The sequence below is a fragment of the Canis aureus genome, chromosome 27 (assembly GCF_053574225.1).
Source record: "Canis aureus isolate CA01 chromosome 27, VMU_Caureus_v.1.0, whole genome shotgun sequence".
NCBI lineage: Eukaryota > Metazoa > Chordata > Mammalia > Carnivora > Canidae > Canis > Canis aureus.
Genome location: NC_135637.1, coordinates 21,658,280 through 21,681,665, shown reverse-complemented (window position 1 = coordinate 21,681,665; position 23,386 = coordinate 21,658,280). Strand labels below are relative to the sequence as shown.

Genomic DNA, 23,386 nt, shown 5'->3' with positions numbered 1-23,386 from the left:
GTGCAGGCACCGGAGAGGCAGCGCCCACCCTTCAGTTAGCACAGAACAGAGGCCTCTTGGAACCCACTTGGCCATGAGTAGTGATGGTTAGAGATGCTGAACCAAACTTCCCAGAAGCTGTATGGCTATGATTACTGGGCAAATCTCTGGGTCACAGATCCAGCATGGTCAGAACCAGGGCTTGTTCAACCCTACCTTCACCATCTCATATGGGTGCCCCTCCCTTCCTTTCCCTTTCAGAAAGAATCTCTTCTTGGGGAGTTTGTGGCCTGAAAATGGAGTTCTTCCCTTCCAGCACATACACATCATGGCTCCAAGGAACCACCATCTAGCCATTGGGTGTGGTCTTCACAGTGAGGAAACCAAGGGCAAAAATGGCTTTGGAAGACTCCAGTATAGACACAAACATGGGTCCTCACAGTCCCAGATGAGGGAGCCAGGCTGAAGTGGATTTTATATACCAATGGAGAACATGTTTGCATTGTTTTCCGAGGAAAGCCACCTACCTGGCTCTAAGTGAGCATGACATACGCCTCCACACCACACCCTCCTGGTGGGCAGAGCAACAGCCTACCTCCCTCACATGCCCATCAACAGATCCCAGGGCTGCTCCTCTGAGCTGATGCGGGCAACCAACCCTCTGCCTGACAGTGGTTTAGCTGTGGGATTCCCAAGCTAGTCTAAAACAAAGGCTTCTTGAAAAAGGGCTGCTGCTGCATCCTGTTTCTCCCTCCCCCTGCCCATGGCCCTGATCATCAGGGCCTTATCCCATCCTGGGTCACGCACATAGGGCCCCCAAGTCATGGAGTGGTCCAATACTGAAGGCATCATAAGGAAACCCAGCCATGATCCATAGAGGCTGCAGGGGAACACATGGAGAACGTGTGCTGGGGGGAGGTGGGAGGCCGGGTCTCCTGTTCCTAACGTTGTCAGGATTCCTGGGGTCAGCTTCCAGGTCGGACAGTGAGACCTGATCACCTCCGAACTCTTGACCCAGAAAGTTTTCTTAAACCCTGATCAAAGTTTCCTTCTAAAACCTTTAGAACCTAACGTTCTAAAACGTGGTGAAAAGTCCCACAGTGAGAGATTTAGGACTACCTTTTGGAGCCCAAGGAGCAATCAGGCGAGGGGGGCGGGGGGCACTCCACTCAACCAACTTGTATTTCAGGAGTGCCTGTCATGCACCAGCACTTGAATCAGGCACGGGGCTGTAAACAAGACATGGTCCTTGCTCTCAGGGTCTATTGTGGACCAGGAAACTGAGGACAAGGGTGAGGATGGAGAGGGGTGAGCTCAAAGTTTTCTGCAGAGGGAAGGCTTCCCGGAGTGGCTGAACCTCAGCTAAGACCTTTGGGATGAGCAGGTGCTAATCAGGCTGAGGGGAGGAGAGGAGGTTCAGACCCCTCACAGCTGAACCGCTCACCAACCTGGCACCCTAGTGCACAAACAAGAGTTGAACAAGGGGAGGAGTACTTGTCTCTTGGTCCCATTCTTTAGAAAACATCACCTGTTCAAATTCCAGCAAAGGCAGGATATCCTTCATGCACCTTTTCACCCACCCCTACTGTATTTTTCATGACTCACCCCTGTGCCATCTCAGACTGATGAAGGCACTGCTGCCCTGGACAGACGTTTTGTATCACCTCTCTTTATGGGTATTTGCTCTTTGAGGGAAGGGGAGTGGCGGCAGAAATTCATGAGTAATTAACATTTGGTCTGGAATGTTCTATGGTCAGTAGATCTAATTTCCCATTTCATTTATATTAGAACATGGTAAAGACAGACCCTTTGGATGTGGGAATGCACCTGTCAGCTTTCCGAGTGCTCTCACTTACAAATCACAGCGGTCTTGGAAGATGGGCGGTGAGGCCAGGGGAAGTGAAGCTCTTTGGCCCCAGCCATGGCAAAAGCCAGTGCAGAGGTAGGGTGGAACCCAGAAGTGGGCAACACAGCACACCCCTCACAAAACCAGCCTTGGCTCCTGGGCCACTGGGAGGAGGGGAAAGCCTGGTGGAATTACTGATTTTTCTGAGCAGGTGCCATCTTGCTAAGACCTTATTGCAGAAAGCCCCCAAATGTGATAGCTACATGGGACTAATGGGGCCGAGCATTACAGTGAGTTGGAAGTCCAGACACTTGACAACACTGAGCACTTCCTAGCAATTTCTTAAACGTGGTATGAAGAAGCGACACAGCTGGGGTTTGTTTCAAGACAATTCAGAGTGTGGGAAAGTTGAGTGGGGTGGGGATGAAATAGGACCGGCCTTGTGTTGATAAATTTTGAAGCGGGGTGGTTAAGTTTTGTTTTACATTTTACGTAAGAAAGAAATCGACTTGGGAGCTCTGCCTGAGAGCTGCGTGGGGGAAAGAAGGCAAGCAGGAATGTGTGCCAGGCCCTGCAGAGCCCCGAAACCATGGTGCACCCGTACTCCTTGGCAGCCTGCAGCCACACTTCCATAAGGCCCGCTGGCAGGACGGGAGCCGCTGCCCTCCGCCCTCCATGCTGGCCCCCTGCCTACCTCGAAGTCGTCTGGACAGCTCCTCTTGCTGTTGTTGTTGTTGAGGTTTTCCCGGTTGAGCAGGCTCTTATCAAGCTGGGGCGGGGGCCGCCCCCACCGCCCTGCTCCCAGGGCCTCCTCCCCTTCCATCTCCTCCACCTGTGGTAAAGAGCCACTCCGGGCCTTGGGGCTCCCGAAGTCCAGTTTCTTCTTCACTTCCTTCTCACAGCGGTCAGGAGAGTCTTGGGGAGGTCTGGCTGGCGTGTGTGCCCCGGTTGGCTCGGCTGCTTCCTCCAACAGAGCATCCCTCTCCAGATCCTCCAGGTGGACCAAGCTGGCAGTTTCGTCACTGGGGGAATGCAGGAGGGGGTCTGACAGTCGCCGGAAGCAGCTGGGGAGAGTGGGTCCCCCTGGAGCTCTGCTGTCTGCAAACCCAGGCTGGGTGGCATCGTCCAAACAGGGCAGCCGGGCCTCCGGGCCGCTGTCCAAGGTCTCTGGCAAGAAGTCCCCAGACCCTTCGGGGTCATCCACAGGCTGCTGGAGGCAGGTCTTGCTCTGCTGGCGCCACAGCTTGTTGTGCCGCTGTTTGCTGTGGGGGGAGGGGAGCAGAGGAAGGTCATCATTAGGAGCCAGTGTCCAGAGGGTCGCAGGAGGAAGGGCAGTGGTGAGCCAGCAAGAGATAGCTCGGGGCTGACAGAAATGGTGCTAAGACCCTCAACCACCATGGCTCAAGCCTTAAATGACTGCCACACAATGACGCCATGGCAGACATGTGAAGGCAGTCTAAACCTCAAAGACCTCCACGGTCTCGGTGTCCCGTCTCATTCTATGAACTAAGGCTCTCCATGTGTCAAAAGGAGTAACAATCCTCTCCTCCCTGTATTGGAGGGAGATAGCAAGGACCGAAGCAGAGAGCTCATGCAGATTCACGGGCAAACGCAAAGCACACATGCGTCCGTTGGGACAATCAGAGAAAAATATGAGATTTTTTTTTCTGGTTAGATAGATGACAGATCACTTTTAAAAACAGTTCTTATAAGGACGCCTGGGTGGCTCAGTGGTTGAGCGTCTGTCTTAGGCTCAGGGCGTGATCCCAGAATTCCAAGATCGAGTCCCACATTGGGCTCCCTGTGAGGAGCCTGCTTCTCCTCTGCCTTCTCTGTGTCTCTCATGAATAAATAAATAAAATCTTTAAAAAAATTTTTTTAAATAAAAATAGGTCTTATAATACCATGATAGTATTATCATAACACAGTTTTAATGTAAAGATCTAAAAAAAAAAAAAAAAAGGAGAGAAAACTTTAACGTGAAGGTCAGTAAGTCACCCCCATGACCCCCAGGGCCATACTCATTCCAACATCACATAGTTGTGTGGGCTACGATTAGAGAAGTCAATGTATAAAGACATTGGGAATTAAGGACCTGCTGTTGTTTTGCAATGCACGGAAGCACCTTGAACACTGGTGAATGCTCTGTGTGCACAGTCCAGGCAAGGCCAGGAGGGCCCCTAGATGGGGCTACAAGTCAAGATCAGTGCCTCATGGCTGTAACCCTGGCCTGAAGACCCCGGGTGAGGCTGTGAAGGCTGCAAACCCCTGAAGGCAGCAAGCATCTGAAGGGCTAAAGAGGAAGAAGGGCAAGATGCACCCGCCTCCTTTCCCTCCTCCTCCCCCTCCTCATCATCCTGGGGCTCTGCCTGGGGACCTGTCCGTAGCTCCCTGGTTGACAGTAAAGGGACTCTAGAGATGTCCAGGACTGTTCTCAGACCCCCGTTCCACCCTGCCAGGGCATTCCTGCATTCTCACACTTGCCCAAGAAACCAGTGGACTGAGCCTGTGGCCTCCTCATAATACCAGTCAGAAATAATCCAGACAGAAAAGGAGGGGAACAGGAAGAAAGTGAGTTCCAGCATCCAGCGGGGATCAGCCTCCATGGGGCCCCTCCACAGGAACCCTGAGGGCCAACAGACTTGGGTGTGCTCTCTCCCTGCTGCTGCCCACCGCTCGATATAAGATAAGCTAACCTCCAGTGTCAGTTCCTCATCCCCCCATACACGGGGGACAGTGGCAACCTGTGCTTTGCAGACCTTTGCTGGGTGGGGGTTAGAGATGTCAAAAACTGCATTTTATTTATCATGAGCCAGGTCTAGCAAAGCATCTGCGAAGGTTAACTTGTACGGTACTCAGGTAAATCTCCCATCAGCCCTCCCCAGCAGGCTTTAATTCAACTCAGAGGGGGACACCGAGGCTGAGATTGGCAAGCCTGCCCTAAGGGCCCAGCTCATCAGTGCCAGAAGAGGGTTCACTCACAGTCCTTGAAACTGCCTGGTGGTGAGGCCTGGCATGGGGTTTGGTGCAAAGCAGATGCTCAGGAAACAGGGACGTCCACAGGCCTGTGCCACTCGTGACGTCATGCCCTGGAGTGGAAGCTGTGCACCATTCCCTCTAGCAGCAAAACAGCCTTCTGTGTGTGCCAACAAAATCAAACAGATCCCTCCTGGAAACCACTAATCAAACCCCAAACAATAGTTGTTTTTCTCGGCCCAGCTCCCCCTCCAGAGGCCGCTGCCAGGCCGGACGGGAGCCCGCTCGGTTCGCCAATCCTTCCCCACAGAGGCTCACCCACCTCGCGTCCAAGATGCCTTCATACTCAGACAGCTGCCTCATAAAGCCCGCATTGGGCCGTGTAATGCTGCGCTTCTGCTTCACGTAGTTGTACGCTTTTTCCAGAGGCCAGCCAAATTCCTTCATCGCATAGGCTATGACCGTGGAAGCGGATCGACTGACACCCATTTTGCAATGTACCAAGCACTTGGAATGGTTCCTCCTGCAGAGGCGGGAGAGAGTGTCCAAAAACCTCAACGATTTCATTCTCTTAGATTTCACCCAATGGTTTTTTTTTTTTTAAACCCTGAAGTTATCTCGGTGTCCAGACCCCCCTCCCCATGTCCTGATATTTATCCAGCAGATGGCCACACACCCTCGAAAGGAAATAACTTCACTGCAAAATCAATTAGCACACAATGGGAAATCGAGATAAATCTGTCCTGGCCTTGCCAAGTCGCACAGGGAGAGCTCCCAAATCAGGCCGCCTTCAGGGACAGAGTGGGATTGCTGGGACAGGCCAGGAGACCACAAATTCTTTTTTTGCAGGAAGCGAAGGGGCAGCGAAAGGGGCATCTGCAAAAGCTACACAGCTGCCACAACAGATGGAGGCGGGGCGCGGGGTTATTGCAGAGAAACGGGGTCAGCGAATTGAAGGCTTCGAGGCCCTGGGGCAGGCAAGATGTTCGCCAGACAAGGAGGGTTGGAGAGCCAGACCAAGGATGGCAGTGCCCTGGATTTGGACGAGGGGTAGAAGGCAGGTGGGCTGGTCGTTCGTAAGGAAGTGGTACTGTGGTAGAAATGGCAAGGCCGCCAACAGACAGCGTTTCTCGAGACTTCAGCGGGCTGGAGAATGGGAGGGGACCATGATGTTCAAAGGGGCTGCACCTGGGAGGCTTTATTTGGACAGGAGGCAGACCCACCAGCCTGCCTGTTTATATTGGAAGCAGCTGGCCCGTCAGGTGGGTCTGGGCTCCCTTCCTAGACCCCAGGCTTCAACTTCATCCCTATTTGTCAGTGCATTTTGTTTTTTGTTTTGTTTTTTTTTTGTTTGACTGCTGGTCTGGAGTCAATCCCCCAGGAATGCAAACAAACTAAGATTTGCTAAGGACATGCTACAGAGCTTTGAGCAGAAGGGGTACAAAGCAGAAGACGGGGCTCCTCTCCAAAGAATTGCAAAGGCTTCTCTCTCTCTGTTCTGGACTTTCGTAAGGCAGAGTTGCTCCATAGGAGAATAAGGGGAGGACAAGAGATGGGGGACACCAGTAACAAGCTCAGGGCAATGGAGACCTCTGACGGACCGTCCCATTCTTTGAACAGGAAAAGTGCACTAACTCAGGTACATTGTGGGCCATACCCTGGGCCTCTGCCTCAGCAGCTTCCTTTGGGGAAGCAGCCCCAAAGGTACCCACAGTCTACGACCTCACTCTCCTCCCTCCCTCAGCTCAGCGACTCCCCATAGACAGAGTTCCCAAGAATGTCCACTTGATATCAGATTCTTGCCTAGAAGCAGCGCTGATGACAAAAGTGGGGTCCGATGCCACAATTGATGACGGGTGAAAAAAAGACTCACTGGGGCCCCTACCTTGAGAAGATCAGTGACTGTGCTCTTTTGGTACAAGGGGTCCCACGCTCTAAAACCAAAAGTCCACAGACAGCAAAGGCTCCACAAACCAGAGACATCTGGGTCTGGGATTGCCATTAATTTCTGCCCACCCAGCATCTGCCAGACCAGTTTCTTTGGCTTCTCAACCCACTTACTTTGCTTTGTTTATAAAATGGTATGCTTCGTTCCAGTGGGCAAGAAGGTCTGTTGTCTCTTCATCATAGACTCGGATGTTATGATATGCAAATAAGCCAGGAAAAAAATTATCTATTTCTCTGGTGACATTTAAAATGTAGTCAACACTGTAATGAGAAAGAAAGAAAGAAAGAAAGAAAGAAAGAAAGAAAGAAAGAAAGAAAGAAAGAAAGAAAGAACAATTGTGGAGAATCAGAATGAGGAATTACAAAAAAAAAAAAAAGTAACAGAAAATTGAGCAAAGAAAAAAATTAAATACTCATAAAGTAGGTATGTTTCAGTGGGACTTTTGTTTTTCCTTAGTCTTTTTTTTTCTTTTTTTTTGCGTTTTCCAAATGCCCTCTATGTGACAAAAATGTATGATATTTACAATAAAGAACTAATCTCTTTGTAAAAAACTTACAAAACGAAAGTTCCAAGTATTGCTAAGCAATGTGAATTCTGGAAAACAGACATATGTATTACTTAAATATGTTTTCAGACACTCAAAGTTTCAAACTTTGTAACCGTTACGAATAAACACAGGCTTTAAAAAAAGTCTCCACTTTTAAATAGCTAAAAGAGTAGAATATAGCCATCCATTATTTATGTCCTTGAGAATTGCCTTAAATATTTTTGAAACAAGGCAGACTACAAATAAATAAATAAACAGTGGAGGGGGTTTTTGAATGCAGGTTCTCTAGTTCTCTAAACTTGATACTTATATTCCTGGAAGACCAAAATAATTTCAGGAGTTAGAAAATACCTCACATAGGGTGTAAGAAAATACTTATAAATGTTTTACAAAATACCTTTTAAAATCATTTATTTATTCCCAACCAGAGAAAGCATATAGTATCATTCTACATTTTAAGAACACTTTCTGTTGCAAGAACACATCTTAACCAGTAGTTCTAAAGATATATTTTAAGATTTGTTTAGTCTTGATTTTTAAATGCAGTAATTCAAGAATGCCATCATGTCAGATCCACAGAATGGTGATTTTGTGGCTGTGTTGTTTAAAAAAAAAAAAATGTCCAGACATCTGTTCTTGAAGGTCTAGATTTAAACTTTTTTTTTTTAATTCTTGCTGCTGGGCATTTCTCAGACTAAGATGAACATATGTTTCTGGCCAACACTAAGTATTCAGCTGCAAGATTCCCACCAGGCAGGCCCCAAAGTATAACCTCAGGTAGAACAAGAGTGGTCCTGGGATCAGAGTTGCCAACTGGCCTGACAGGTGTGTGTGTCCATACCAGGATTGCCAGCGCCTGTGCAGGGCCAGTGGGGCCCAGGAGGGGGTCATGGCCCTATCAGTATCCAGGCTGTCCTCTGCCACTGGAGTGTGATTATAAATTGTTCTTGGTGACATACACAATCACACCCCACCCCCCTTAAGACTGAAAAGTCATGAATTATTCAGGAGGTGGCATTTTGAAGCTCGTCTGTTTAGCTATGCAAAATCAGCCCAGCCCTTGGGAGATGGGAGACAGGGTGTAGGCAGTTATAAGGGCTCAATCTTGGGGGTTTCTAAGCTGCCTGGAAGGACAAGAGAAGACGAGGGGAGCAGACTCACCCTGAGCCCTGCAGTTCCTCCAGATTGGATGCATTCCATTCAGAGCCCTGGGGGACAGATCACACAAACCCCCGTGAGTGTCACATGTCAGCCTCAGAGCTGCTTAGGGGATGTACGGTGTGGGCTAGTCCTGGAGGGGGGGCAGATGGTTATTTCATGGCCATTGGCCTCAGACAACGGACGGAACTGAAAGAAGCCACTAGCAAAGCAGGTTCCCGAGGCATTCCCAGCGTCGTCAGCCAGAGTGGAAGGCCCTGGCTGCCCCCTGGCCTTTGTGAAACAGCAAAACCTATATCCCCTCTCACCACTACTTCCTTTCCTAAGGCTCCAGCAGGTCCTGTCACCAGAGGCAGTGACTTCCAGCTTCCCACTGGGGAGAGGGCACTTTCACACAACACTCATTTAAAGCAGGAGTTGCCTACATTTTTGGGGAAGTATTTTTCAAAGCTCCCACCCTTTGACCCAGCCGTTCCACCTACAAACAGCTGCCCTAAGGAAACGCCCAGAATTCGCACACAGATTTACGCACAAGGATATTTATGGTTATGTGCAACGACAAACAATGGGGACAATTCAGAGGACCAACAAGAAATTAGTAAAATAAATGATGACGAAGGCACACGATGGGGCAATTAAAAACAAATCCTACTTTTGGTGGCTGTTTAAAGACACAGGGAAATGCCACATAATGAAAACAATTTAAAAAGAGAAAACAGGATATAAAACTATATAAAGAGTATGAGTCTTTCCTTTTCTATTTTTAAGAAGCTCTATAGACATAAAAAGAAAAAAAATCCCAGAAGATGGGAAAATAAATATAGTAAAATAATAACAATGACTACGCCTAGATTTATGAAATGGAAATGCAAAATTTTTGCTTTCTTCTCTAGAGTTACTTGTGTTTCTGAACCTTCCATAGCATGTTTTAATTTAATGCCTTTTAAAGCATATTAAAAAACAAACCCTCCATTTCTGAGCTTACTGGGAACACGGAGGGGGAAAAGCAAAGAAAGAGCTATCATGTCACTCTGTGGCAATGCAAATGACAGAGTCACGAAGAGCAAAAGACTCCCCTGAGTTTCCCTAAAAACTTCCTTTCTCAGGGGGGTAGACCTCTCAGGACACACAGATTGCAGGAGGCCCAACGGAGCTGACAAGTATGGGTGCTAGCTGCATTTTCATGGGGGAGGGAGAGGCTCAAACATAAAAATTCCTTTAGTATCTCTCATGGAAAAAGTGACATAAAGCACCGAACCACACTGAAAAAAATAACAAAAGCTCAGTAAGTCTGTGAGCATCCTCTTGCTGTGATCACCACCTAGTGGAGAGACAGCCTGCCTTCTGTTGTTTCCACTAGGAAAAACCACCAACTTCCCAGAGAGAAGATTAGAGCCCAGTGCTGCCAGACGGCTTTTGAGATACAGGCTTCAAATCCACACACTCACAGACGTTTTAATATAAGTATTAAATATATATATATATGTGTACACACACATATATACATATATACGGATTAATACATAAATACATTAAAAATATATATGTTATATATATATTTATTTAACACACTAAGTATATATTATGACACATGGATCTGGAGAACTAGTAATTAATTCTTGTGGGCAGGAAACAAAACTGTTCATGCCTTCAGCAGCAAATTCACTTCCTCCACTTTCCCAGGAAGTGACTTCTGCTGTAACAATGGTTGCCACGTATTAGCGCCTACAGAAACTGCACTCAGTGCGTTAAATGTGTCTTTTACTTAATCCTCGTGATCATTCCACATGCTATGGAATGAAGGAGAAAAGGAAAAGACCCGGTTACATGGCTGCTTAGGCTGGGGAGTGGGAACTTGGCCCTGGTGGGTCTAATTTTCTTCACACTGTATTGCTTCTCTAATTTTAGTAACATGCTTTCCTCTATAGTCTCTCGGAGAGACTGAGAACTAGCCAGTTGCCTTCTATGGAGATTTATAGCATTAAGAGAATCTGAGCAAGAGATGGAGGTAGGGAGAATCCACAAAACCCAACCCCCTGGTGGTGCTCCTGGGGCCTGTCCATTTGATGGGCCTGGGAACAGTGCACAGAGTAGCCATGCGGACAGAGAGAGGGGAAGAAGCTGTGTTTTGGGGGTTCGGTCTGTCTTCCCTACTGTTTCTCACATCTCGGCAATGCCCAGGCAAATTCTGGGTTTTGGTGAGAACTGGGGTTCTGAGCCCTCAAACCACGTGGAGGAAATTGGACGGGGCCTCTGTGTTACTGACTGCAGACCAAGGATGGAGAGAGTCTGAGAACTGCCGACGTGGCCTATGTCAGAGAGCCTTCAAACAATTCCCCACAGCTCAACTGGGAGCCACATCTCAGACATCTGGCTTGAGAGCAAACTAGGGCAGACCAGAGGAAGGGGGTCAAAGACAGGAGTTCCCAGAACAGCCAGGATTGAGGTTCCAGCAACACAAATTCTCTCCCCCTCTCTGACTTTGCTGCAAACTTCAAACAATCAAGGTTTGTTGATTTATGTTCCCCCAACCAGACCCTGCCGTGCGCTGTGCTTCTTACAAGATAAAGGTGGTCGAAGATAAGGGAGGGCTTGTCCATCTGTCCCAAGATAAGGAGCATCTCATTGTCTATGAATTCTTTAAATTCTTTCAAGTTACAGTTCATCTGCGTCTCCAATTCATTACGGATCTGTGGAGTGGAAAACAGCAGGAAAAAGTGATTTGTCATAAAGCAAAATGACAGTGGCCCACCTCCAAAGAGGTCAAGTCACCACTTCAACTGCGGTGGTTTTCAAAAAAGGTGTTTTGTTGGTGTTGTGGTTTGTTTTTTTACCCCATAGTAAGCACACATGCAGGTGGTAGAGATGCAGGACCCACAGCCTCAAAGTCAGCCTGACTGGGAAAAGCTGATTATTTTATATGAAGAGGCTCATTCACATGGGATCTCTTCTACTCAGTTAAGGCACTTATATTTTTACGATTAAATATCAAATATATGGGACGCCTGGGTGGCTCAGCGGTTGAGCATCTGCCTTCAGCCCAGGGCATGATCCTGGAGTCCTGGGATTGAGTCCCACACAGGCGCCCTGCACGGAGCCTGCTTCTCCCTCTGCCTGGGTCTCTGCCTCTCTGTGTCTCTCTCATGAATAAAATCTTTTTTTAAAAAAATCAAATATATCACAGGCAACACATACTGTTAGTTTTCATCTTGCTTTGGGAGGCATCATAATATGATTTTTTTAATGTGTATTAACTAATAAAAGATGATATATGGCTTTTTTTAAAAAAGACTTTATTTATTTACTCAGAAACAGAGAGACAGAGAGGCAGAGACACAGGCAGAGGGAGAAGCAGGCTCCGTGCAGGGAGCCCAACGTGGGACTCTATTCCGGGACTCCAGGATTGGGCCCTGGGCTGAAGGCGGCGCTAAACCGCTGCGCCACCTGGGCTGTCCTGATATATGGGTTTTTTAAACGGCCCTTCCAAGCCCTTATATCTGCCTAGTTTAAGCTACCATAATAATTCATTGCATTCCTTGAACCAAAAGCAACTGAAAAAAGAAAAGTGATCCAGAAAAATTTTGAAGGCACAATAGAAGGCAGTCCAGAGTCAGTAACTTGCTGGTAAGTGATAATCCTGAAGTAAGAAACAAGATCTTGTTTGCTGTATCTCAGTAAAACACAACGCAGAGGAAAGGACACTAATAGAAAAACGTGTCTCGGTGCAATCCATTGCAATCCACAGGTCTCGTGAAATTATCACCAAAGGTCTTGCAGGTTCAGAGAGATCAGGAAATTTGCTCAAGGCCCCATCAGTATGCAGCATAGCTGGATCCAAACTAGAGTCAGACTCTAAAGCCTGCGCTCTCTCTGCTAAGCCCTCCAGGGGGAAAAAGCCTCTGAGAGCCGCTGAGCTGACCAGTAAGGAAGGCCTCTCTGTGCTTTGGGCAACAGGATAAATGAACACTGTGTGACCTCTGGCCTACTAAGGGAAGAGCTCTCTTACTTCTTTTGAGGTCACATTTTCTAGATCCTGGCTCATCATGATGCTCCGGAGCTTGGCTTTGATAAGGCGCTCAGTCCTTTCCCCTTCGGTTGGCCTGGAAAGAAATGACATTCAGTAAGTCGCAGAATGACAAAGAGCCTGAGATCAGTGTTTACAGAAACACCAGATGCTCTCAGGCTACATAGAACATGGCCTGGACTCAGAGAGCTACCTTCTTGGTGTGCATGTTTTTGGGAGGAGGGAAAAGGGACAGAGTGGTCCTGCTCTGTGTCTGGAACTTCCATGGGAGCCCACAGAGTGGTGAGCAGATGGAGAGCACAAAACAATGGCTGGAAAGCATATTCCTTGTGCAGATCTGCAGAGAATCAGGCTCTCAGGACAAGACGCTGGGAGCACCAGAGTAACGTCCACCCACCACCTTCCAGACCCTTCTGTCTCTGTCTGAACACGTCTGGGGGTGGGGACATCACTGTGTCTAGAGGCAGTCCATAGTCCCAACTATGTCCGGCTCCCATTATCTTCTTCTTACATAGAGAATCTGTGTTACCCTGTAACTTCTACCCATCAGCCCCTGGTTCTACACAGACCAGGATTAATTCTTCCACGGAGGCCCCTTTTATATATTCAAAGGCAACTATCATTCTCCCCAACCCTCTCATCATTTGGGGCCTCACAGAATGTGGCTTCCGGTCCTCTCCTCATTCAAGTTGACCTCTCTGCCCATAGTCCTTGTAACACAGTCCCAGAGGGACGCACAGGAGTCTAGGGGAGGAGGATCCTGACCAAGATAGAAGCAGAGAGCCATTTCCTTTTTCTGGACCTGGACTTGCACTTATGCAGCCTCAGGCTGCATGAGCTCTGCCGGTGGCCACACGACATAAGCCACGTGATTCACTGTTGCAGCCTCTCAGGCAGGCTGCCTTTGGCCAGCATGGAGGCAGTCGTGTTTTGGGATCCCAGGATGAGGGATGTATAATACTCCTAAGAATAGAGGAAAAGGCTTTGGGAATTAAGTCTCTGGCCACGTGGAGACGAAGGGGTAGATCCCAGAACACTGCCCAAGAGCCGGTGACACATGTGGGTCCCACTTTCCTTTGAGAAGCTGATGGGCATTATGGAGCTGCTCCCCAGAGATGCACGCACCCCCAAATCTGTCTCTAGCTTCACAAGTGGGGTGGCAGTCACGGATCCTTCTCTAAGCTAAACATTATCCGTGGGCAGTAGGTTAGGAGTCCCTGCTTGGAATGCTGGTCCTGGGCAGGAGACCCTCAATCAAGAGCTACGGGGAAGTGTGACTTCATGCGACTCAGGGACTGGCCCAGCACAGGGGTGGGCAAGGGTGAAGGCGAGACAGCACTGCACTTACTTGTCCACAAACAGGGCCGGGGAGTCAGGCCGTGTGGACTCCAGGTCCTGCATGGCGTTCCACTCATTGATGCAGCTCTGATCGGAGCTGATGCAGCTTTCGTAGTAGGCAGCCCAGATGAGAGCCACGCCCCCGGGGAAGTAGTTGTGTCTCCGAGCCACTTCGCAGGCCTTGTGAAGGACCTGCAGGGCAGACCTAGGGTAAGGACAGGGACAGGGTCAGGCCTGGGGAGGTACAGAGAGTGCTAGGCTTTTACCTCAACACAGGAGTGGAGAACGGGGCAGGGTGATCCCTCAAGGACTCACCTTGAGTTGGGAGTTGCTGTGTGTATAAGGTAATGTGGGGAACACAAGGCGGCCCAAAACCTCCAGGCTGCCAGGTCACAGAGCTAGTCTCTGAGACATGTGCTTCAAGCCCGAGGGTGGATAGGACAGCCGTCACCATTCCCAACAAGGACACAGAACAAACTTCATAACCCTCCCACCCAGGCTGGCTCACATGTCACTTCGCACTCCATCAATGAACTCCCAAGAATTCAGACTGACTTGTGAGGCTGTGGGTACCTTGAACACAGGAACCACTGCCAAGCCCAGCGAGTGGGAGGAAAGAGTCTAACTTGTGACAGACACGCTTTACTGCGTTCTGAATAACTTATTTTTTTAAATTTATTCATAAGAGACACAAAGGGGGGGGGGGGGAGAGAGAGAGGCAGAGACACAGGCAGAGGGAGAAGCAGGCTCTATGCAGAGAGCCCAATGTGGGACACGATCCAGGGACTCCGGGATCACGCCCTGAGCAGAAGGCAGGCACTCAACTGCTGAGCCACCCAGGCGTCCCTGAATGACTTACTTCTTATGACCTTTTCCCATCACTGTTCTAACAACTCTGAAGCTTACATCTCTTAGGGAAATAAGTGCTAGGAACTCACATTAATAGAGAAACAAGATGTACAAGAGGTTTGGGAAGGAAGCATGGGGCAGAAAGAACAACATGGAAAATGTGTATGGTAATGCTCAGCTTAGTCATCTTTTTTTTTTCTTTTACAAAAATTTAGTTTTTCTTTCTTTTAAATAAAAACTTGTTTTTTTACAAAACTTTCTCAGTGAATGGGGTGACCCATGCATGCATGGATGAAAGGTGGAATGGGAAGCCCTGGAGGGAGCTAGAGTCCTTGGGCCTGAAGGGCTCACCAGTGGTATGAAAACCACTGCCGTCCGACGCACGCGTTCCACTCAGGCACAGCTGTCCTAGCGCTACCCTGCTTGGGGGAACAGGCTTGAGCTGCGTATTTACTAAATTTAGTGTTGCTCCTGAAAGTTTGGAAAAATGTGTGGGCCTAGTTTCTATTTGCCTGTAGAGAAAGAGGTAAGAAATGATCCAGGGGCACAAGAAACATCTGGGACATCACGAGAATTCTGATTTTGTGATATTTTCCCAGAAGGAGCCTGAATTGAAGGCAGTGTAGAGTGACAGACGAGGTCAAAATGCAGCGCTGTACTGACTTGTGGCCCAGGGGAGAATTCTGCCTGAGTCTCGCCATTTCAGAGAACAAAGTGCATGAAACACTGGGTAGAACCCTTCTCATCATATGCCACCAGCTTTCCCCTGAGCCTCTTCCAGATTACTGGAGAGAGAGAGAGAGAGAGAGAGACTGTCGTGTTGTGTTCACTACAGGAGTACTTAGTGCGGCAGTTCAAGGAGGAGGAAGGCTCTCAGGTGTGTGCATGTGCGCCAGGTTTGGAGAAGCACCTGACCTATATTACTCGTGGCTACCTCATCCCCAAAGCAGAGTGTGCAGGAGCCCCCCCCCCCCCCCCACACACACACCCAGGCCCTGTACCCTGCATCCCGTAGCGAGGCACCTGTGAGAACGTGTTCCCTGGGCTCTCTGGTACAACACGCCACTCGGCGTGGGTTACGGCCACCTCCCCCAACGAGCATAGGAATCATATCTGTTGTATGCCTCCTCAGATGCCCAGTGCCTGGCAGAGGGGGCATTCGTGGGGCATTCCAATCATGGTACAAACCGAGCATGAGCCAAGTATAAAGAATACCAAATTCACACTGGCATCGAGTTTGGAACCGTAGATACATAAGAACAGTGCACTTCAACAATGAAAAAAAAAATTAGAAACTGTCTGAAGGAACTGAATAGACTTTTCTCCAAAGGTGATGTACAAATAGCCAATAAACACGTAAAGAGATGCCCGGTATTAATCAATTGGGGAAATCCAGATCAAAACTTCAGTGATACCATTTCACACCCATTAAGAGGGCTATAATGAAAACTAAGTAACTGGCAGGCACTGGTGAGGACATGGAGAAACTGGAACTCTTGTGCACGGCAGGTGGGACGCGAAATGGCGCGAGAGTCTGGCGTGCGGAAAACAGTTTCAGTTCCTCAAAAAATTAAACATATGATTAACCGTATGCTCTAGAAATTCCACTTCTAGGTACATGCACAAAAGAATTGAAAGCAGGGAGATCTCTGGATGGCTCAGCAGTTCAGCGTCTGCCTTTGGCTCAGGGCGTGATCCTGGAGTCCCAGGATCAAGTCCCACATCAGGCTCCCTGCATGGAGCCTGCTTCTTTCTCTGCCTGTGTCTCTGCCTCTCTCTGTGTGTCTCTCATGAATAAATAAATTAAAAATCTTAAAAAAAAAAAAATAAGAACTGAAAGCAGAGGCTCCAACAGACACTTCGTTCACCCATATTCACAGCAGCCCCAAGCACAAGAGCCAAGAGGTGGAAATAACCCAAATGTCCACCAACAGATGACAGGCTACATAACAGTCTATGACCACAGACTGGAATAACACTCAGCCTCAGAAAGAATTCTGCTACAAGCCACGATACGAACAAACCTTGAAAACACTGCGATTTGTGACACCAGTCAGACACAGAAAGGTACATTGCATATGATTCCCCCTATATGAGGGATCTGGGGTAGACAAACTCATAGAGACAGAACAGAGAACAGAGGTTAACCAGGGCCTGGCCTGGGAGGGGTGGGCTGGTGGTATGCGGACTTAGTGTTTAATGGGATGACAAGAAAGTTCTAGAAATGGATAGTGATGTTTGCTCATCATTGGAGGTACACTGAATTGCACATTTATAAAATGGTTAACACGGTACACGGTATGTTATGTGTCTTTTGCCACATACACAAAAATAAATGCACCTAAAAGAGCTTCAAAGTTGAAGGGGTTTTTTTCTAGCTTGCCAGTTCAGGCTGGCAGTTAAAAAAGTATTTCTAAGGTGATAAAAGTCCCTAAAAGCACACTTACCACATGGCCTGCACGGATACGGGCTTGAAGACGTGCATCCGTCCCGCTGTGCTGACACTGAATCCCCTGAGATGAAAAACATATGAGATAGCAGCCCCTGCAACCACACCACCATGTGATGACAGGGCGGCCCACCAAGGACACCCTCAGGACAAGGGTGGCTCATGCTTTCTGAGAAGGGAATACAGGCCTGCTGCACGGAACAAGGAAGAAAGGGAAAAGAAGTGTTCTCAAATCTGGAAGATTTGTTTTTATTTTTAAAAAAGATTTTATTTTTATGTATTCATTTTATTTATTCGAGAGAGCCTGCATATGCGCACAAGCAAGGGGGAGGGGCAGAGGGAGAGGCAGAAGCAGGCTCCCCACTGAGCAGGAAGCCTGATGTGGGACTCGATCTCAGGACCCTGGGATCATGACCTGAGCCGAAGGCAGATGCTTAACCATCTGAGCCACTCAGGCGCTCCGAAGACTTGTTTTTAATCCAGCTATTCAAGTCTATCAAAAACACAGACCCTGGCAAAGGCAACACCATTATTTGACACCATCTTGTTCACGTTCCTGAGACCATCCCAGCTCTCTCGCTACTTCTTGCCCCACAAATCCCACCCACTATTCTTGTAACTGCATAGGAAATATAGTCACGGTTGGCAAAATCTGAAGAAGGAAAAAATATAACCATAACCCTATCTCTTCAAAAAAATAAAAATCACATTTTAATTTCTCTCCCCCAATTCTATCTATGAGGCAACATAACTTGCATCTCAGTGGAGAGACAACTTGTATTAAGCTCCTTCCACTCAGGGCAGAACCCATGTATTTCTCCTGGAAGCAAATGTATGTGGAACCCAGATGGTTCTTCGTCTCATTTACCTGCCCAGGCCCAATGGAAGGGTTCTTCCTCTGCAGCCCCCGCAGCCCCCAGAGAGGCCCCTGATGTGTTGCCATTGTCTGCCTCTCCCTGCACCCCCGTGGCTGTGAGGTCCCGCTGTGTCCTTCCCGACCGTGAACTTGCAGTGACCAGCTCCCCAGGGAGGGCACGTACTGAACATTCATTTAACACATCAAGGTAAATGAGTGAATGTCAGCTGCCTGCTGTTCTTAAACTTTGCACAGCAGCACATCTCCTGCAAACACACGTCCATTGATACTTCACGACCCAAACTCCCTTGTACAGTGTCCCAAATAGCCCCGTTCTTGTGTGGCTCACTGGAGGGAATACTGTTTCTCCTGCTGTAATACGCGAGTCACACATGTGACTCTGCTCCTAATCATTCTCCAACGGTGCTCAAACCAACTTGGGTTTCAAAGTCTACAGTGGAAGAATCTTTTACGGAGATCTCCTTACCCATCTCCATCGAGGTGGATTATTGTGTCGCTCCACAGCCGGAGAACCATCCCAATGGTGCAGCTTTTACTGTTCAGGAGGAAAGACAAGTAGCCTAGTCAGGGTCCACCCGCTCGTGCACCCTCTTCCCTGTCTTTAACCAGCCTGTCCAGCTTGCAGAAGAGAACTACCCCCTGACCTGGGGCAGGCTGCTGGGTATGTATCTGGGAGAAGCTGTGTTGCCACTAAATTCTTAGAGACATGAGCCTGCGATGGACCCACCTGAGGCAGTCACCAACAACGTCTACCTGGGGATGGTCACAGAGGACTCTGACCCTACCAAAGTATGAATGAAGCTCCGTAAACACCAGGTCTCAGCTGTGGCTCTCAGGGGGCAGGGAGCAAGAGGCTGACTACATGCCCACACTGCAGCAGGGGGTGTAGCCACCGATGGCTGGCACACTCCTGGCACAGGGCCATATGCACTCCAAGGGAAACAGGCGAAAGGTGGCAGCCAACCAGGCCTCTTGTCCTAGGGTGGCGAGGGTGGGGAGCGTGCCAACACCACTGCTAGAGTTCATTTCTAGGCCTCTGCTGCTGTACCTTTTGTATAGCTGCATTGTAAAAACTAGCTTAATCTGCTTTTATTTTGCTCACACTAACAGTGAAATGATACTTAATGACTTTGGAGATAGGCTCCACTGAAAAACATGGAGGGACAGAAAGGGACTTTATCAGAGGGTTACTCAGATTATTATGAAATTCTCCTGGCATTTAAGAGTCTGCTCTGAGAGACTACTGTGACTGCCAAGGCAGGATCCTACAGCCTCCAGGGATCTTGAATGTACACCTCTACTACCACTTAGCAACACCCCAGGGAGTAATGTGACGCCTAGGACTGCAGGCAGGGGGCCCTGAGCCACAGACCCCCCCCTTCCTCCAGAGCACTGGCGACCATGCAGGATTCTTTCTACCCTCTGCTACTCTGTCCGTGGGGAAGGGAGCTGCAAGGCCTTCAGGTCAAATTAGACTAAGTCTTTTGTGTTAGGCAAATTCTCCGGCCCTACCCGCACACGCCTACCCATTCTCTCTCTCTTTTTTTTTTAAGATTTTATTTATTTATGAGACAGAGAGAGAGAGAGGCAGAGACATAGGCAGAGGGAGAAGCAGGCTCCACGCAGGGAGCCCGATGTGGGACTCGATCCCGTGACTCCAGGATCATGCGCTGGGCCAAAGGCAGGCGCTCAACCGCTAAGCCACCCAGGCTTCCCTCCTACCCATTCTCGATGGGCTAATTATATTTCCTTTGTACAGCTGCAAGATAAAATTGATGCTGGGACCTGCAGAGCTCTGGAGCTACTTGGCTGTATCAGTGCCCGGGAGGGCGAGCAGGGGGCCCCTTCACAGCCCAAAACCAACATGCTGAAAGCCCAGGGCAGAGGGCTCGCTGGGAACATGTGGCTGGGACTGGAAGACTCACCCCCTTTTAGCACTGATGGCCCACACCAGGGACTAGTAATGAGGAAAGAAGATAGAATAGGTAGCTACAAGGAGCACCAGACTGGCCCTTCCAGGGCAGGCAGAGATGAACTGTGTATTAAACAAGGGTGGCATCTCAACCGGCCTCCACTAACTGTAGAGATGGGAGATGGGGATGAGCCTAGAGAGCACTGTGTGTGTGGGGCTAAGTGGAGGACTGCCACTCAGGCTCCCAACCTGCAGTCAAAAAAGCATGAACAGGGATCATGCATGACCTGACTACAAAAACTCAGCAAATTCCCTAATGTTCCCTTACCTGCCATTTTGTGAGTTTCTAGTAGTCCCATCATGACTGCAGCAAAATTTCTACAGTGAAGGAGGGCATGTGTGCTTACATGTAGGGGAAACAGGGATACCCAGTCAGGGAAATGGGGTCTTTCAGAGGAAGAATGACCTTGAAGGATAAAGTGGGTAGCAGTGGCTATGGGAGAAGAAAATTTCAGACGAAAACTGAAACAGGAGCAACAGAGGAGCCAGCCGGGCGGGCGTGGGGACTCAAGGGCTAAGCAGGAGAAAGCCCTGGCCCGAGGCATGCCATGAAAGTCCTTCACAGACTGCAAGGTACCAGCAAAGGCAGTGCAGCTATACAGGCTCACGGCACTCCGAGTGCTCCCAAATCCCAAGGAATGACACGAGATGGAACCTGAGGGTGACTGCTCGGGTCTCCCTAGGCTGCGTGTGCAGATGGGCAGCTCTGGAAGAGAAGCTGTGAGCCCACAGGGCCAGTCACTGTCCCAGCGTCCTCCCTTCTAACTCAGCACCTGCCTGTCCTCTTGCCCGAACCCCTGCAAGTGCCTGCTGTGGGCAAGACTCATCTCTCCCTTCATTTTTTTTTTTAAATGAAAAAAGCAAAATCTTATGTCAGGAATTTAGAAAAACAAGCCTATCATGCTTTCAGCAGATCAAAAGCTTCCCTAAGGACCAGGACTTTGTTTTTCAGCCAAGGACAAATAAAAGTGCCTGGTGCTCCACCAGTGGGTGCCCAGGCTGCTGCCTCCTTATGCCTGGGCAGGTAGGCCCGCCATCCAGACCCGACACGAGGAAGGGCCACTTAGTTCTCATTCTCCTCTGACTACCTGCTCACCCTCTGCAGCCCATCAAATCACTTCCCCAACCACAAGACGCCTGTACCAGCCTTGGGGCTGGCACCTGCACACAGGCCTGTCCACTCCAGCTGGGAAGGACGACTTGAAGTGCATGAGTACCTGTCTGATGGAGATCACGACCTCCAGACTACGAGGCTGGAGAGCAGAAACCAGGCTGGAGAGCAGAAGCCAGATGCTCTTACTCACTCTGTGGGGCACCAGGCACACAGGAAGTGCTAACAAGTACAGATGGTTGAGTATGAATGAATTCACGAACAACAGAGTGTAGAGGTGAGCCACCACATATGGATGTGTGAGGTCTACACTGGCAGGGCTGCCATAAAAGCCCCAATTCAGAGGTCCTTCTTAACTAGTAGGATGGCCTTGGGATAATCACACTGACGTCTTGAGCTGCATTCCTCATCTGTAAAACATGAATCAGGGCTACCTACTCCACAGGGCAGTTTAAGGGTTCAATGAGAGGTTGAGGACACATTGTGGCAACTGCCCTGTGCTTTCCCACGGAAGGATCAGAGAGGGCCGGCAGGAGGGGCAGACCTCCTCTCAACTCCGACAATTTGGGCAGAGACGATGGGCATATCCCACAGGGAGGAATCCCGCTCAGGGCCAGGGTGCTACAGGAATGGACCACACAAGGTAAAGAAAGCCTCTGCCCTGGAAGGAACGACGAAAGGCTGGTTGATCGTTGGAAAAGCAAATATAACTGCATCATTATTTTACACTAAACACCTCTGTGCTTCACAACCACACCGACAGTGGCCCAAAACACAGAGGACAGAGGTCAGCCCATTTCCCAGAGTACCTGCCTGGGGGTACCTGACACGGAGTACTGGGCCCTCTAGTCTTTTTTTTTTTTTTAGGATTTTATTTATTTATTCATGAGAGAGACAGAGAAAGAGAGAGAGAGAGAGAGAGAGAGGCAGAGACACAGGCCGAGGGAGAAGCAGGCTCCCTGCAGAGAGCCCAACGTGGGACCAGATCCCAGGACCCCAGGATCAGGCCCTGGGCAGAAGGCAGACGCTCCACTGCTGTGCCGCCCGGGCGCCCCTGGGCCCTCTAGTCTTCAATGGCACTCTTCACAGCTCACCTCCTAAGAGCTGTCAGGCTACACATTCTTCCAGATCCAGACTTCCCAACCAGCCCAAAGCCACAGACATCAGCTCACACATCTCTCCCTAAGTATGCCACACAAAACTTTCTTATGATGCCACCCTGTACCAGGAAGGCCATAAAAGAAACATCCTCCCTCTTTCCTCGTGGACTTGTTAACCAGCAATGAAGCCTTGGTCCCTTGTAACAGCAGCTCTCTCACGGGAACATGATGAGACCACAAGCTGCCACAACACCATTCACTGCTTCGGTGGCTTTTCCTTTCCTGCCATCAATTCTGCCCACGACACCTTCGAATGTACCTCCTGCCCCCCGTCCCTGCTGCCCACTTGCCCTATAAGACATGGTTAGCCACCACATGCTGCAGAAGGCCTCTGGCTTGCTCCATCCGAGCCCACCCAGCTCCTGAGCTTCCACAACCCCCTGAGCATCTCCCCATCACCAAGCCCGCTGCCCCACCATCTATCTGATCATGGCTCCTTCCTCGCTCAGCTTAGAGGCTCTCGGAGGTGGACAACTGCGTATGGCTGCCTCTTTGTGTTCCTGGCCCATTGCCGCATACATAAGAGAAAGCACACACTTTCCTCAGTGGAGGAGCCTAACTTAATAAAGATGATAAATAAAGGGAGCCTAACTTAATTCAGGGTCTGCAATGATCTCACGCACATTCATTTACTCTAGAGGTAAAAAGAGCCGTTCACCCTCATTTCACACACATAATAGGATCTATGATATAACTGACCTGAACTCCAGTTATTGGGAAATTCCAAACCTCTCTTCAAGCATCTGACCAAGCACCTGTCAACAAATACTTGGGAATCTACTTGGGATAGTGATACCGGATTAAGGCGCTTGATACGATGCCTATCAACCACATACTTCTACATGGGCCTGTCCCTGCTTTACGTGACTGGTTTCTGCTTGTCCTTAGGTGTTCACCACAGCTGTCACTTCCTTCAGGAAGCCCTCCTGGCCAAGGTACTGTCTTCTATGGCTCCCCACCCCCCCGCCCCGCCATAGCAACCCAGTGGTAAACCTCTAAGCTCAGTGTAATTTGTCTATCCTCTCAGTAGACCCTGAGCTGAGAGTAGAGACTGGATCTACACAGCACCAGGCATGCAAGAGCTACAAGGGTGCATTGTACTGTTATGTTCTGCATGCCTGGTCACCCCCACCACTGACCCCGACCCATTCC

The 23,386-nt window shown here is 49.2% G+C and overlaps 1 protein-coding gene across 3 annotated transcripts in view; it reads right to left on the bottom strand.

Annotated features, from left to right (window-relative positions):
* SSH1 (slingshot protein phosphatase 1) overlaps positions 1–23,386 on the bottom strand; it is a 61,587-nt gene that overhangs the window by 6,151 nt on the left and 32,050 nt on the right. For all 3 annotated transcript variants that reach the window (XM_077876047.1, XM_077876048.1, XM_077876046.1), the window contains 9 exons: positions 18,458–18,526; positions 17,113–17,178; positions 13,827–14,021; positions 12,461–12,554; positions 11,016–11,144; positions 8,458–8,504; positions 6,863–7,009; positions 5,124–5,324; positions 2,520–3,087 (listed from right to left, as the gene is read on the bottom strand). In XM_077876047.1, the coding sequence (XP_077732173.1) occupies positions 2,520–3,087; positions 5,124–5,324; positions 6,863–7,009; positions 8,458–8,504; positions 11,016–11,144; positions 12,461–12,554; positions 13,827–14,021; positions 17,113–17,178; positions 18,458–18,526 (1,516 nt within the window). The remainder of the gene's footprint in view (positions 1–2,519; positions 3,088–5,123; positions 5,325–6,862; positions 7,010–8,457; positions 8,505–11,015; positions 11,145–12,460; positions 12,555–13,826; positions 14,022–17,112; positions 17,179–18,457; positions 18,527–23,386) is intronic.